The sequence below is a fragment of the Euprymna scolopes genome, chromosome 35 (assembly GCF_053919585.1).
Source record: "Euprymna scolopes isolate OS-2025 chromosome 35, ASM5391958v1, whole genome shotgun sequence".
Classification (NCBI taxonomy): domain Eukaryota; kingdom Metazoa; phylum Mollusca; class Cephalopoda; order Sepiida; family Sepiolidae; genus Euprymna; species Euprymna scolopes.
Genome location: NC_136516.1, coordinates 32,571,754 through 32,588,197, shown reverse-complemented (window position 1 = coordinate 32,588,197; position 16,444 = coordinate 32,571,754). Strand labels below are relative to the sequence as shown.

General features: G+C 33.4%; 1 protein-coding gene across 3 annotated transcripts in view; it reads left to right on the top strand.

Moving 5' to 3' along the window:
• The window catches only part of LOC145259797 (dmX-like protein 2), a 441,223-nt gene that overhangs the window by 358,071 nt on the left and 66,708 nt on the right, over window positions 1-16,444 (top strand). For all 3 annotated transcript variants that reach the window (XM_080117569.1, XM_080117571.1, XM_080117568.1), the window contains 8 exons: window positions 2,531-2,776; window positions 4,538-4,677; window positions 7,022-7,155; window positions 8,344-8,474; window positions 9,713-9,908; window positions 12,355-12,475; window positions 13,702-13,806; window positions 15,608-15,732. In XM_080117569.1, the coding sequence (XP_079973695.1) occupies window positions 2,531-2,776; window positions 4,538-4,677; window positions 7,022-7,155; window positions 8,344-8,474; window positions 9,713-9,908; window positions 12,355-12,475; window positions 13,702-13,806; window positions 15,608-15,732 (1,198 nt within the window). The remainder of the gene's footprint in view (window positions 1-2,530; window positions 2,777-4,537; window positions 4,678-7,021; window positions 7,156-8,343; window positions 8,475-9,712; window positions 9,909-12,354; window positions 12,476-13,701; window positions 13,807-15,607; window positions 15,733-16,444) is intronic.

Here is a 16,444-nt window from a genome sequence, read left to right as displayed (position 1 = left end):
TATATAAGAATATATATACATGCGGTCCTTGGGTTAAGATGTTCTTAACATATATCTTTTCATTATTACTAACAACCTCTTTCGTCTTCATAAATGATTTGTCACACGGGGATGAGTTCAAGTGCTGCAGAAAAATAAGTCATCACTTTTTGTATTTTTCATTCTTCTTGTACTTCAATTTGATTCACTTTGTTGCCTTTTATGCAACAGTTTATGAATATTTCTATTCATACATTTAACATGTTTGAGCAACTCTAGTCTGTAGTGAAATAGTGGAATGGGGGTCATAAATAGATGGTACCATGTCCGACATATGTCTAACATTAAACAGAAAGTTTATATTATTTGTTTTGATTGGACTATTGTTGTCATCTTGAGTGTTATTTGTGCAACATTTCGGTCGGCTTTGGCTTCGACCATTATCGGGCATGTCTTGGGAAAGAAAGGAGAAAAGTTACTGGTTTTATAGATATTATTGCATTCGTGGGGTTGTTCTTTGTTTTTTGGGCCATGGCTTTGTACATGTAAAAAAAAAAATTGGTAGAACAAAGGGATGCAACTCTAATAAAGATCGACAAGGAATTATCTCCCTTCCATCGCCGAAATTTTATGAGTTGTACAATTTTTGTTTTTCTTACACGTAAAGATTCACAAATATTATTAATCTACAGAGTCAGTAACTTTTCTCGTTTCTTTTCCAACATGCCTGACCAAAACATTGCAGGTGTGCCTCAAAGATCGATTCTTGGACCTTTGTTATTTCTGATATTCATAAATTACTTACCTAATAAAAGTGTCTCTGAGATGGGTATATTTGCCGACGACACCACGCTCTATGGCAGGCACGTGGGGAAAACTAATGAGCACATATCTAAGGAAATGGCCGACACCCTAGAGGAAGACCTTCAGTCTGGAATAGGGTAAAAAATGGATGGTAACATTCAACGCTGCCAAGACAAAGCTCGTTTCCTTTAATAATTACATGAAACCTTACCAACTATCAATAGCTATAGCTAGCGATAATTTACCTGAAAGCACTTCGTTCAAGCTCCTTGGCTTAACGTTCACAGGAAACATGAATTGGAATAGATACATCAGGCTGCTGCAAAGAAGGTGGGCTCTCTATCGTGCTAGAAAGTTACTTACGCCTGAAAGTATCCTGTACCGCTAAAAAGCCACCATTCGTCCATGTATGGAATACTGTTGTCACATTTGAGCTGGTGCATCTGCTACTAGTCTCTCACTCCTGGACAGGGTTCAAAAGAGAGTAGCCAACCTAATAGGTCCCAAACTGTCATCTAAACTTCAGCCCCTGTCCCCCGACGTAATGTTGCATCCCTCTGCCTGTTTTACAAGTATTTTAATGGTGGATGTTCTGATGAACTACAAGCCCTCGTACTCACTCGAAGAAAATACCCCCGACAAACCCAACAAGCAGCTGTCCCATGTCTACACGGTCCTGGATATGACCTTAAACTATATCCAGTGGTGAGGCCCCAGCTTACGGGCTTTGGGGGAGTGTGGAGCCACCCTTTAATTACCATTGCTCAAAGGTCCACTGACCCGGAGTGGTAGTACCTGTTAGGGTCCCAACTATGGGTTAAATAGAAACTGACTTGAAAACAACAAATATATTCTATTAAAAAATTTTTCTTCAAAATAACTGGATTCGGCATTAAATAACCTGAAAAGGGTTGATATGCCCTAAAACAACCAACCAACCAACCATCCCACCCCTACACAGTTGAGATCCCTAGATGTAAGAAAGCCTTTTACTCTAATAGCTTCTTCCCCAGAACTGCAGAACTTTGGAATTCTCTTTTGGTTTCCTGCTTCCCCAACTGTACTGACATACAGAAGTTCAAGTGTAATGTAAACAGACATCTTGCTGCTAAACACCCTACTTAGTACCCCTGCAACTTAGGTCCCTAATAGTAGCTCCCTACATCAATGTGGCAATGTGCCTTGTTTGGGGTGAAAGTGTAATAAAAAAAAATAAATAAATAAATAAAAATAACACTGAAGATGAGAACAATAGTTCAATTAATACAGATAATGTAAACAATCAGCCCTCATCTAAAAATTTCAGAACTGTAATTAAACAGAATGTTGTACATTTCTTACATTTGTCTAACATCAAATTAGTAAAAATTCTCAAGACTGATTGAATAGATTTGCTAAAACTTTTTTCTTTTTTTTTTTTTTTTTCTTTTTTTTTTCTTTTTTTTTCTTTTTTTTTCTTTTTTTTTCTTTTTTTCTTTTTTCTTTTTTCTCTTTTTTTTTTCTTTTTTTTCTTTTTTGTCTTTTTTTCTTTTTTTTTTCTTTTTTTTTCTTTTTTTTCTTTTTTGTCTTTTCTTTTTTTTCTTTTTTTTTTAAAAAGATGTTAATGGTTCACTTTTCTCAATTTCATTATTTTTTTTTAGAAATTTTACTGATTTCGACATCATATGTAAGTACGTAATCATGTTGTTGCATAAAATGCAGTTTTTTAAAATCCCATCATACAAGATTTTTTTTTTTTCTATTTCAGGTGTTACATCACTGCGCGTGCTGTTGGCGCGTGAACGTGACGAGGAATCTCCGCGTCTGGATGTTCTCTTATGCGAGTCTCTGGTGGCAGTCTATATGTGTCTGCTGATCAACGGCCTGTCCACCTACGATGTACATATGCTCTACAGGTTGATTGCTCACAAGCTGGACCAGCAGGCGTGGGCAGCGTTGTTCGGTGGAGGCATTAAGACTGTAATTAAGAGGAACTCAGTACTTCAACCCAAAGGTGAGTAGAAACTGAAACGGGATTACTTGTTAGTGACGTAGAGAAATGAATAATAAAAAATATAGAAAATTTATAGCAGGTCATTATTGTATTGCTCAGTCATCGTTAACGATGAAGACCACCAATATCACTGGTTTGTTGTTGATTGGGTTTAGTGGGTTCACAGATGACTTATCAGGCCAACACAGGCTTCAAAGTATTGTCCACAGGTGGATCATCTATGGTTAGTGGATTTGGTACGTTCTGGCATAGGGGGGGGGGGATTTGGCATCAAATTAGCACTTTGTCGTTATAGTCAGTTTTTTTTTATACTTTTTAAATTAATTCAGTAAAAGATTTTTTCTTTTTTTTTTTTGAATAAAATTGAAATACAAAAATTGTAAAAGAAAAAAATTAATTTGGTTTAAAAAAAAAAAAAAAAACAGAACTTAAGAATAACCATGTTTATCCAATAACCATGTTGATCCAACCAGATCAGGGCTCTGGTTGGATCAACACTGAAAGAAGTCGCTGAATTCACGTATCTGGACAGCAACATAGTTTCCACAGAGAGATATATAAAAATTTGTATCTCAAAAGCATGGGCCGCATTGGATGAGCTGCGTTCAGTATGGACTTCGGGTCTGGCTGACAAACTGAAAAGGTAGTTCTTCAGGGCAGTAGTAGAGTCTGTCCTTGTTTACGGTGCTACAACCTGGACACTCACCAAAAGATTGGAAAGAAAACTAGATGGCACATACACCCGTACGCTATGAACAGTATTAAATACATTTTGGCAAAATCATCCCACGAAGCAGCAACTTTATGGCAACCTACCTGCCATATCTAATACCATCAGAGAAAGACACCTACGATTTGCTGGTCATTGTCTGAGGAGCAAGCATGAATTGGTGAATGATGTATTGCTATGGACTCTACGACAAGCAAAGGATGACCTAGATCCACGTACATCCAACAAATAGCACACAACGCCAACTGTGAACCTGAAGATCTGAGGCAGCTGATGGAAGACAGAAAACTCTGGAGAGGAAGAGTCACATTGGTCCGGGCAAGGAGCCCGTCATGATAATGATGATGATTTAAAACACAATACAAAAAGACAACACTCTGTCATAAACAATGTGATCATAGTTTCATATTGTTTTTCTTAATTAAAAAAAAAAAACTTAAATATTTTTAAGTTTTTAATCCTTAAAAAAAATTATAAAATAATGCACCAAAAAAAAAACTTTTACAAAAACACGATTTTTCTTAAAAATACTTAGTGATATATTTTTATATTGTTTTTCTTAGTTTTTTTTTTTTTTTTTTTTTTTTAAGTTATGAAATCTTTATAAAGATGTGACTGGCATGGTCGACACCAAATCGTCTCTCTGACAAAATGGCCGTGCCGAAATACCAGCTGTCATTGTGATGCATCAACAGCAAAATGCCAAAGAAAATGCCAAAATTTAAAAAAAAAAAAAAAAGTGACCTGGTCTCTGGCCTTAGTAATGTCAATTGGGATGACACTAACATCAACGCTTTATATTTCCCCATTGTTATAACTTTTCAATAAATCATCTCTATATATTACACACAATCCTGAACAAGAAGTTTCAGTCCCTTGTGACATCTCTTTGCAACATTTATCCCTTTTTTGAAGTTGGCTCATTGGATAGTGATGTCTCTTAGCTGTGGTGACAGTAGCAGTCTGCTTTTTCAGCTTTGTGTTTGAAATTATAATATACACGTAATTCAAAATAATAATTTTTTTTTAAGGTCCCGTCGATGAAGCTTCTAAGCATCGGATGAAAGTCCACATGAAGGCCATGGGACAAATGCGGAAAGAAGAACGGCAAACATACGAGGAACGATTTGCACCCCCGGAACTTAGTATGATTACTTATTTCATGACGAAGGTAAGTAAAAAAAAAAGAAAAAAAAATTATCTTTTTAGATAATTAGATGTTAAGTGTTGAACCATTCTATGGAAAAAAGATGGCGGCATTAGATCCAGTCGGCGAAGAACCAATTCAGTTACGATCTCGAGTGTTGAGTGATTTTGTAAAACAAAGATGGTGGCATTAGATTCAGACTGATGGCGAACTGACTTGCATCCAAAATTCGATATTTTTATAATGAGGTCAGAGGCTTCTGATTGGTTGATTGTCCTAACACGTAGTTATAAATAAGATCATCCAAGTTCTGGGAGTCATACCCTTTACATAAGCAAAAACATTTTAACAAAATACTGAAATGATTATAACTATATTATTATTTCCTTTAAGTTTCAATCTTAAATTTTAAACATTTTCTTGAATCGATCTTAGTCCTTTCTTTATTTTTAGAGGATTTCTTTTGCTGTTTATTCGTCCCCTAAAAAAGACATATTGCAGCTTGGATGTAAGGTGCTACTAGTTGAGACTATGTGTTGAGTAGTGAGATGCCTGTTCACATTACATTCAAATTTCTGAATATTAGTACAGTTTGGGAAGCAGGAAACAGGGAGGCAATTTCGTAATGTAGTAGTTTGAGAGAAGAAACTCTTAAAGTACAATGCTTTCCGGCATGTACGGACCTCTACAGTGAAGGGGGTTGGATTTGGGATCATGATTAACAGGGAATTGTGTAATGAGCAAGATGTCTGGTCACATTACATTTAAACTTTTGCAGGTTAGTACAGTAAGGGAAGCAGGGAGGGAATTCCAACTTTGAGAGAAGAAGCTATTAGAGTAGAAGATTTTTCTGCATCTTCTGACCTTTACATTGAAAGGGTGGGATTTTGCTGCTGAACGGGCTTGTCCGGAGTATTCAACTGAAACAAGGCGTATTACCACTTGGATGTAAGGGGCTACTATTTGGGATCATTTCTAACGGGTTACTGTGAGAAGTTGCAAAGTGAGATGTTTATTCACATTACATTTAAAATTCTGCAAATTAGTAAAATCAGAGAAGTAGAAAACAGGAAACGCTATGATATAAATGCAGCAGAAGAATATCCTACAGATTAATACTCATAAGATACCAATTTCACAAGATTTCCTGAATTTCAATTTTTTTTAAGATCTTAAATTTTAGACATTTTCTAGAATCAAAACCATTTATAAAATGAATATAACGGCATAAGTAAAGTTGGAATTGATTCAAACACACCTTGTACGTATTAGTTTAGTATCTGGGTAGAAGCAAGGTACTTCCACATTGTAACTGTCCATTGCTTACATTCAGTATGCCACCATCTGTCTCAGAAAGTGGAGGATTTCGTTTGTTGTCATAAACACACTGTTTTCAAGCTTTATGGATAATATTCAAGGTAAGTTTATGAAATGCAAAAATTCTCAGTGGTAGTTTAACTATTGAACTTCATAATTTTTTCCAGTTTGAAGACAATCATAGTATCATTACCGTTTAAACTAACTAAAATTAGCAATAAATATTTTTTTTTAATCATCAACATCATAATTTAGGTCATAAAGGGTTAAGATCCTTAAAGCTTTAGTCTTAAATTTTTAACATTTTTATAGGATCAAAACCATGTAATCGATTGTGATCAAAATCCGAATAAAAATTCTAGACATAAGGTTTAGTATCATTACATCTTGATTTTAATCTTTGTAAGGAGGCATAAAAGTCCAAATCTGTTCTGTTCATAAAATTAATTTTCTCAGTCCTGGAACGGGTATTCTAGTTTTATTATAAACTAGCAGAGCTAATCAACATTGCTGGAGCCCATAAAAAAATGAAGAAGTTTAAAATGTGTGCATAAGATCTTTATATTAAAACTTCTACCTCTCTATTTCTCTCCATCTGTCTTTCTCAATTTCCTTCTTTTATGTTTGTCCACATCCCTCTCCTCCAACCTCTGCCCAGCCCATTCGTCTCTCATTTTAATGTATTGAAAATAATAGTAATCATTTATTGAAGTTTTTCAGCCTCTCCTCCACATAATAGATAGCATTGGCTGCAAAACTGATCTTTCCACTCCGACAAAACCTGACCTAGTTGACCCCCCCCCCCAAGTAATGAAAAATTATTTCTGAATTTTAGATGTTAATTATCCAGAACAACAATCAAGAATATACCAATATTGTGGGTGTTTGTTTTGTAGTTTTTACTTTACATACAAACGCATACAGACAACTGCCTTTTTATATAATAGATAAATAATTCAATTAATCTGGAAAAGACATTATTGAATATGTGATCTTAATTTGCCTCCGTCCAGGTGACACCAGGTTACCCTTTTTTCTTTTTTCTTTTCAGCCCTTTTCCGCTGCAACCACCTCTATCATTGGATACGATTCGGATACCTCTTACTCAGATGAAGATGACGAGGCAGAGGATGAAAATGAAGCTAATGATGATGATATTTGGACGTCAGGCCGACCAACAACGCTGTAAGTTGGGCAGAAAAATACTATATTATCTATGTATACATTCAAATATGTTTTAATAAGGGTTAATTTTTTTCACAAAATTTAAAGATATTAAAATTTTCCTTAGATTTCATCTGGGGTCATTAGTATCAATTATCAGTTAGGTGCAGAACCTAATTAGAATACATTAAAACATAAAGAAACAAAATCTGTATTATGTACATATCCATGACGAAATGGAAAATATCATATTCCAAAAATCATATAAATTGATTAAGGAGTTTTATTTTTATAAAGAAAATTATTTTTATGTAATTAATGGAAATTCATAGGCATTACAGCATAAATCTCACAGTTATCTCCCCTTTCTTTTTTTCTTTTCTTTTTTTTTTTTTTTTTTTTTCAAAATCGGGAGTGAAACAATCACTCTTTCAGTACTTATAAAATTTGATTTTCTTATCTAAAAATAAAATTACTTGATTAATTTTTGTGACTTTTAGAATATGATAATTTTGATATTTTCTTTATTTTTATTTTTTCACAGTGGTGAGAGTTATGAACTTGCACTCAACTTCCTGTACAACTTTTTTACTCTATACTCCTAATGGAATTTTCCACTCCTCTGCCTATTATTATTGTGGAAAATACCGTTTTTAACATTATTTTTACACACCTTAGTCTTGTATTGCCACGAATCCATAACACTTATTGGTACTTACTTAGAATTACACTCATTTAAAAAAAAAAAAAAATACAAACAATTTTTATGATGATATACAGAAGATATATTCCAAAATCACGTAAATTGATCAAGTAGTTTTTTTAAGTAAGAAAATAAAGAAAATTATGATTTTTAGCGATTGCAATATTAAATGTATTCATTATAAGGCTGATTTTAATCTCAATATTTCAAATTGAATTGTCTCCCTCTTATTTATGTTGAATCAAAAACATGGCCGACCCAAAAAAAAATCATTGTCTCGCTTAGACATTAAATTTGAATTTCTTAGTTAAAAAAAAATATATTTGATCAATTTACATGAATTTTGGAATATAACATCTTTGCTCAGTGACAAGTACGCACATCATAAAGATGTTTTTGTATTTTATTTTGAATAAGAGTAATTCTAAAGAACACCTCCATTTTATTTTATCATTTTTTTATTTATTTATTTATTTACTTATATATATATTTTTTTTTTAACACAGTGGATTATCTCCAATGCAACAACACAATGATCCAAATTCTTATTCTTGGTGTTTAATCCGTTACGCTATCGTCCGATTAGTGCTACATAATCTGCAGAACTTCCTTCCGTTGGTTTCCATGGAATTGCAGGGTTTGTATTTCTAGATTTGATTGTGGGATAATTTTTTTTTTCTGTTAACTCTTACTGCACGAGAACCAGTGGTGTGTGGGGTCTGGTGATTCTCTGATGTTACTTTGGACCAGCTCCTTGATAGTATGCCCCAAATGTAACAGAGCGTGTATAAGAGCGTGTTGTGAAAATATCAGCAGGAGCAAAAATATTAGCAGCAGCCATTAAAGCATGTATGCAAATTAGCAAGAAAAGAAGAGAAAAATGCACCATGTGGAGAGGAGTGAAAGAGAAATCTACTGGGTGAGATGGACGTGTGGCCCTGTGGTGGTGATGAGACTTTTAAGCTGGTGTTGAGACGGTAGGGTTTTGTTAATCTCATGACAGACGAAATGAACAGTAAAAAAACAAGAAACAAGAAGCTTACATTGTTTGGAAAGTAATAGTAACGTCTTTTGTTAAAACAAAAAAAAAGCCGAGTTGAATTTTTGTTTCTATTTTTATTTGTTTGTTCTTTTGTGACGCTACCAAACGGCGTAGGGGTTAAAGAGGTTTGAAGTGTAACAAACACTGAGCATAACAGCCATGTTACACAAAGACTGGAGTACAAGTCCTAGTACTGATAAATATTCTGAGAAAGGGAACTAGTTTGAATATGATTGGATGATTCCTTCCCTCTTTATGCCACTGATAAATGATGGTTTGAGCTGGCTCCTCCAGAGAACGCATAGCATCCCAGATGAACACAGACCACGCAATTTCTCAATTTTCTTAAACAAAAAAAAAACATTAATAAAAAAAGCTTCAGTTAATAATCTTTTCTTTTTTTTTTTTTTATGAATCTGTTTAAAATTTTAAAGTAAAAAAATAAAAAATTAATTTTTTAAAACTGAGAATTCTTTATTTTTCACCCATTTTCCAGAATACAGAATTTTCATACTTTATAAAATCATTTTTTTTTTTTATAGATCTGTTAAAAATCTCCAAGTAAAAATTATTAACTTATAAATATTTTTTTTTAATTAAATTATTTTTAATATTTTATGTTAACTTTTTTCTTCATAATTAAAAAAAAAAAATGTATTTTTTAAGTCTTAAAGTAAAAATAAAATATTTTTTAACAAAATTATTTTTAACGTAACTTTTTTCTTCATAATTAAAAAAATTTTTTTACTTTTTATTTTTTTAGTTTAACTATTTTTATAATTAAAAAATAAAATTATTTTATCTATTTATTTTAATTTATTTATTTATTTTAGAGCTCCCTGTGAGTTCTCCATTGTTGCATGCTGTTCTGAAAAATCTGGAACAATGGGAGGAGGTGTTACGTAGCAAGTTAGAGCTGTTTGCTGGCCCCCCAGACAATTACATTCCACAACTGATATTAGATGTTGAAACAGGAATACCGCACACCAAGTATGAGGCTCTGCTAAAGCCTCACAACAGTCCCTTTATGTAAGTATTTCTTTCATGGTTGGGGATGTTTAACTATAGTTAGCAGAACAAAAAGAAAAAAAGTGGATAAAAAAAAAAAAAAATGCTTGTGGCAGCCATGTTTTTTTGTTTGTTTTGTTTTGTTTTGTTTCAACTGAACAGTGGAAACTAGGTTTGTATTGAATCAAAAATGCTTTAAAATATGTTAAAACAAAAAAACTTAGCTAGATAGGTCGCAAAGTCACATATCTTGCCTTTGGTAACATTTATTTGTTATATATTTATTTTTTAACCCTCTTCTGTTGCTTTTGATATAGTTAATAATAGCTACACTTTTCTTAACTGTTTTAGCAACTCTAACATAAAATTATTCCACAAAATTTTAAAAGTTGAGTGAAGTCCAAAAATTCAGTACACAAAGTTAAGACGCTGGAAGTGAACTCGATTTAGCTAAAATATGGAATAGAAGTCACTAAACATGAAACGAAATGCGAAACTAGGTAGAAATAATTTATTTCCCCAAATTTTTTTTTAGTTTTAACATTCCTTGTGCTATCATGTAAGAATAAAAAATAATAAACTTTCATTTTTTACGTTTTTATAAATAGTTTTGTTTTTTTTAACACTTGTGTTATCATGAAAAAAAAAACTAATGAAAATTTTTATTATTTACATTTCTATAAATGGTCTCTTTTTGAAATAATATATTTATATCTTTTTGACAAGTTTTATCACGGAATTTTGTCATAATGTATGAAAGGTTTTTATTAACACTTCTTGTGTTATCCCAAAAAAAACTTATTTTAAACATTTGTACAAAAAAAGTTTAAATTTTGTCATAATATATGGAAGTATTTTATTAACACTTTTGTGTTATAAACAAAACAAAAAAATTAAATTTCGTTTCATGCTTAGTGACTTCCGTTTCATATTTAGGTGAACCAAGTCCATTAAATCTTATATCATTTTTCTATAATTTTTAACATTTTACTAATTTCAACACAGTATGTTGGTATATAATCAATGTTTTTACATATAAAGTATTTTTTTTTTTTAGATATCCATTTATAATACACAAGCACCTCAAATTTTTAATAATTATCTCCATTTAAATAATGAGCTTTAAATATATATTTAGGAAGGAATCATTAATTTTTCTTTTATTTTTTTCTCCACCTCCAACTTTTTTTTTCCCCCCCCTATTTATAATTTTTCTAAACTCCTATTTTGACAAGATTCTCATTATTAATTGAAAAAAAAGGAAACAAAAAACTCCCTCAAAATAACCTGCTGCTTTCTCTGACATCAAACATGGCTTAAGACAGGCAGATAGTCATCTGGTTATAATCTTCTATATAAATAAAATGAACTCATTTTTTCCCGTGGGATTTTGACCTTAATAGGATTAAAAATCAAGATATTTCATGCAAATACATTATGCACAAACGGCAGAACAATATCTGAGGTTTGTTATAGGCTTATTAGTTCTCAAATTCCTCGATAATCTTAGATTTCTATACTTTTTCTGCTGAGAAGTCACGGCCAAAATCGGTTAAGATCAATGGAAGTGGTAAAATATTTTCTCTCTTAAAAATTCCTCCTCCCCCTGCCACCACTTAACACCGTTTGGAGATCGTTCACAAGGAACAGTTGAGAAGAGAACACCGGTTTGGCTTCGTAGTTCTATCATGTTAAGTTATTTAAAATCACTAAACTAAGCTGCAGTGCTCTGTGGCGTAGTGGTTAGGTTGCTGGACAATTCACATTATATTTTCACGTTCGCGCCGACCTACCATAGTGTTTTTTTTTTTTTTTTTTTTTCCTAAACAACTGGAATGGACTTTTCTTGGTGGCCGAACTGTTAACGTTGCAGATGTTTTTTTTTTTTTTTTTTTTTTTTTTCACACTTTATTTTCCTACTTTTACTCATGACTCCGGGTTTGATCCTTCCTACTTACCTACCATAACATTTTTTAAAACTCCCCCCCCCGTCCCGGAAACAAACACTCGGGCAACGCTGGGTACCCCTGCTAGTTAGGAATAAACTAGCAACGACCCAACCTTAACCTTTAACTTTGACCTTGAAAAATAGTGTGCACCATCCCTAGGTTGGAGACTATGATCATGTCAGGTTTGGTCATATGTCCAGTGGTGTGGGCTGTAGGAGACTATATATGCATAGGTTATGACCTTCACCATAACCTTGAAAAATGGTATGCACCATCCGTAGGTGGGGGACCATCATCATGCCAGGTTCAGTCATGGTTGGTCCAGTGGTGTCGGCTGTAGAAGAGTTGTATGATACCGTGTTCATTTGACCTGATCTTTTGTAACATTATTAATAAATAAATTTTATACTTTTGTTCAATGATCGAACACTTCATCAGATTTCTTTCTACCAAAACAGAAAGAAGAATCATATTTATACACATGCATTTTCGACATTATTTTTTAATATCTTTTCCAGCAATCAGCATTCAACATTACCCTTGAAAAGACTTTGGTTCGCATTGGTAAAAGAAGAATTCTTGAAAGACATATTTATCCGATATATCTTTCGGAAAAGAAAATTCTTGGATGATACAGAGGTTAGTACCGTAAGAATTATTTGGGCTTTTTTTTTTTTTCTTGACATATAAGAAGCATTGTCTGTCCGTCAATCTGCATCCCTTCAGTTTAAGGGTTAGGGTTTCAATTCTAACTGATGGCACCCATGTCATATATATGTTTTTTTAAATTTTGATATCGTTAATATGCATTAGGTTTAATATAATAATCGATAGAGAATTGTCTCTATAATAATAAATACATGATCTCCATGAATTAAAATGTGATATTTAAGTGTATCACATGACCGGACAATGCCGGGCGGCCTGCTAGTCTTTTATAAAGTCCTGCAGAGTACTGCTGAAATAAATGATTCCTTTCCCAGATGTCTCCTGAAGTAATCCCTTCCTGGAAGCCTCCAGAAAACTGCAGATTCATAAAGATTTATTTTGTTTTGTTTTATTGTCTTAGTACATTTTGTTTTATTTCATTGTCTTAGTATATTTTGTTTTGTTTTGTTGTCTTAGTATATTTTGTTTTGTTGTCTTAGTATATTTTGTTTTGTTGTCTTAGTATATTTTGTTTTGTTGTCTTAGTATATTTTGTTTTGTCTTAGTATATTTTGTTTTGTCTTAGTATATTTTGTTTTGTTTTAGTATATTTTGTTTTGTTTTGTTGTCTTAGTATATTTTGTTTTGTTTTGTCTTAGTATATTTTGTTTTGTTTTGTCTTAGTATATTTTGTTTTGTTTTGTCTTAGTATATTTTGTTGTATTCCGGTTGTAATTAAATACTTATGTACAAAGCAAAAAGAAAAATGAAAGAAAATGATACAAAAAGTTTTGTTTCATTTTCATACAAAAAAAATTTAAATATTTTGAACAAAATGATATGAACCTTAACCTTGAAAACTCCCTTATCGGTAAACTTTGAGGCGTTACTGTGAAATGGCAGGCAAAATCGATTTTTAAGTAGTATATAATTCCCCCATTAGCAGAAAAATTGCTTATGACAAGGCAAATGCCTGTCTGCCTATTTCTGGCTGCTCTACTGGTGTTTTACATTAGAGAAAAAAATTACAGTAAACATCTCTGAAAGAAGTGGGGGGAGGGGAGACAAAAAACACTAAAAGTACAGCTGGCTATGCCTTTGGCAAAAAGTTTCTCCAAGGCAATATCATGTCTTACCTCTGACATCTTTATTAAATGTAATGGTTTTTATTTTATACAATCGTTGGTATTTAATTTTGTTTCTCTCTCTGTCCACAGATCACATTAAACTCTGGCGACAGTGAAGGTTCTGAGAAACCGAGCGCTTTGATGAAAGTTATCCACAAGGAACAAGATATCATTATGGCTTTTGTTATAAACCAGGTAAGCAATCGTAAAATATATCTTGCCGATGCTCTATGGTCAGTTATCTGGGTTATAGTCAGCTAACATACTTCCTAACTTCCAGCGTGGCTGCTACTGGAAGTGGTGGCAAGGTAAATGAGTTCCTTTATTTTTATTGTTCTTCAGCATTTCTATTGTGAATCGATTTATCAAAATATAGAAAAAGAGCATTATTGAAAAGCAACAGAACTCCATCCTAGGACTTACTTGGCTCTTATACAGGTAGAGAATTGCATCAACAGTGAGATATCTACTGGAACGGTAGAATGATCCAGCCATTTTTTTTCAGCCACCTTGACAACAGATTTGATGTACATGCTCTATTTCAGATCAGGAGAGACGGTCAGACCAAGAAGCTGTTTATTTCAATTGGGGTCAGATGTGGATCAGAACACTGATGATAAAAAGAATGAAGCTTGGTTATCAATGCATTAAAATTAACCAGCCACCCTTTTCCCCATTGCACCAGGTGATCTAGATCAAAGGAGAGAGAATCAAAGAGATCTTTGTCATTTCCGGCCTTTTAAGAGTTGCCGTAAATGGTAGTATCGTCTACATAAATGCCTACAAATGATCTGAGAATGTGATTTTGGAGATCGTTGATGATCAGGAAGAGAGTTGAGCCTAAGATGGAACCCTGAGGGATGCTAGCATAAACTGTGAGTTTCTCATTTCTGCCCATCAACCACTATTCTTATGAACCTGTTGGAGAGCAATCATTTAATAATTGAGAAGACATTTCCTACTATATAACTAGAGATCTAGTGGTCTCAGCAATAACAAAAAGTGCAGGTTCTGCCACACAGAAGTAGAGTGTGAGCCACCTGACATCCAGGACGGCTATTATACAATGCGATACAATGGAGTATGTAAATATCTCCATTCCTACAGCTACATACCTAGAAAATGGGGCTATTAAGCCTGACATAGTGATATGGGACAGGAAGGAGAAAGTTGCAACCCTAGTTGAAGTTAGCGTCCCTAATGATGCTGACCTTAACAGAGCAGAGAGGGAGAAAATATCAAAATACCAAAAAAACTATCTGGCAAATTTACCCGGTGAACCAAGTGCAAAAGAAATACAAACAATGGCACTTTAAGGGACGGTTAGAATCTTAAAAAGATCTCTCGGTTGGAGTAACTAAACTAATAGGCGAATGTTTAGCATCTGGTAGAATGCCCCATCCCCAGGAAAAATAAATTGATAAGAAAATTAAAACAAAAAAGATCTCGTGTTGTAGACTTTTATGCCATACCCTATCAAAAGGCTTTTGATATGTCAAGAGTGATTGTCCTAGAAATGAAGCCCGCATCGGGAGATTCACTAATATTGTGAGATATTACTGTTAGCACATCAGCTGTAGATCTGGCTGAATGGAAATCATATTGCTTGTCACTGAGCAGGTTATTTTTGTTGAGGTGGTTGAGCACTTCTCTATTTAACATAGATTCCAATAACTTACTCATGACGCACAGGAGACTGATTGGTCTGTACTGAAAGGGAGATGATCAATCACTTGAATTTTTAAATACGAGGCAGATTAATGTAGTTTTTCAAGTACTTTAAGATACCGATGGTATGTCGTTCAGTGTATACAAGAATGGAAAGACAATGGCTTGATACACAAAAATTTTACCATCAGGACTTAAATCTTTACCATCAGGCTTTGGAATGAACTTTATCGAAAACAATACTTGCACCACTGGATTTTATTATCAAAGTTTAAAATGTAAAATTTAATGTATTTTTTTTTTTTTTTTTTTTTTTTTTTTTTTTCAGGCAAATCCCAACTGTTTGGCATTGTCCACTCAGAAAGAAATAGTGGAATTAGATATTGGTGCCTTACTAACTCCCCCTGCTTGGTTGAGTGATGAAAATGAGTACGACATAGAAACGCTGACAAAGTAAGTGGATTCTTTGTTACTTTTCGATTTTTGGTTTTCTTTTAAATAAAATCAGGAATGCGAGTTCTCCATTTCCGATTAATATACTTTCCTGTGCTTATATAGCATCGGCCACAAGTGAAAATCTTATTTCAAGTAAAAACTCTGATATACTTACTAATTATAGCCGGATAAACCAAGAATTTGCAGATAAAAGTAAAAATTAATGTGGAATCAACCTTATTTGGTTGGAGGTTGGACCTAGGGGACTATTCTCAGATCAATGGAGTAACTTTGGTATCTCTTGGGATTAACAGCGTTGTGAACTTTGAGTCTTATTAGGCTCGGCAACCTGTGGGGTTCTTTTTCACAATGCCTCCCCACGGGACAGAGTTAGATACTGTTGTGGTGGCAACCACTTATTTGCATATGCGAATAACATAACACTATAAATGGCAAGCCTAGGTTGGCCTTGGGGTGTCTTACTCAAATGCCACCAGAAGTGACGCCGAAGAGCGTACATGTCCTCCCACCAAGACTCTCTGACTCGACACCGTCATTTGTACATATTGTAAATATACCTTTTCTCTAATACACTTATTATTGCGTTATCTTGTTGTTTGCGTCTTCATTGTATTTCCTTACTAATTATTGTTCAACCTTGCAACCACAACAGATACCATGGTCATTTTTTCATGTGGAAAAAAAAGGAACAAAAATTAACAATTGTCTC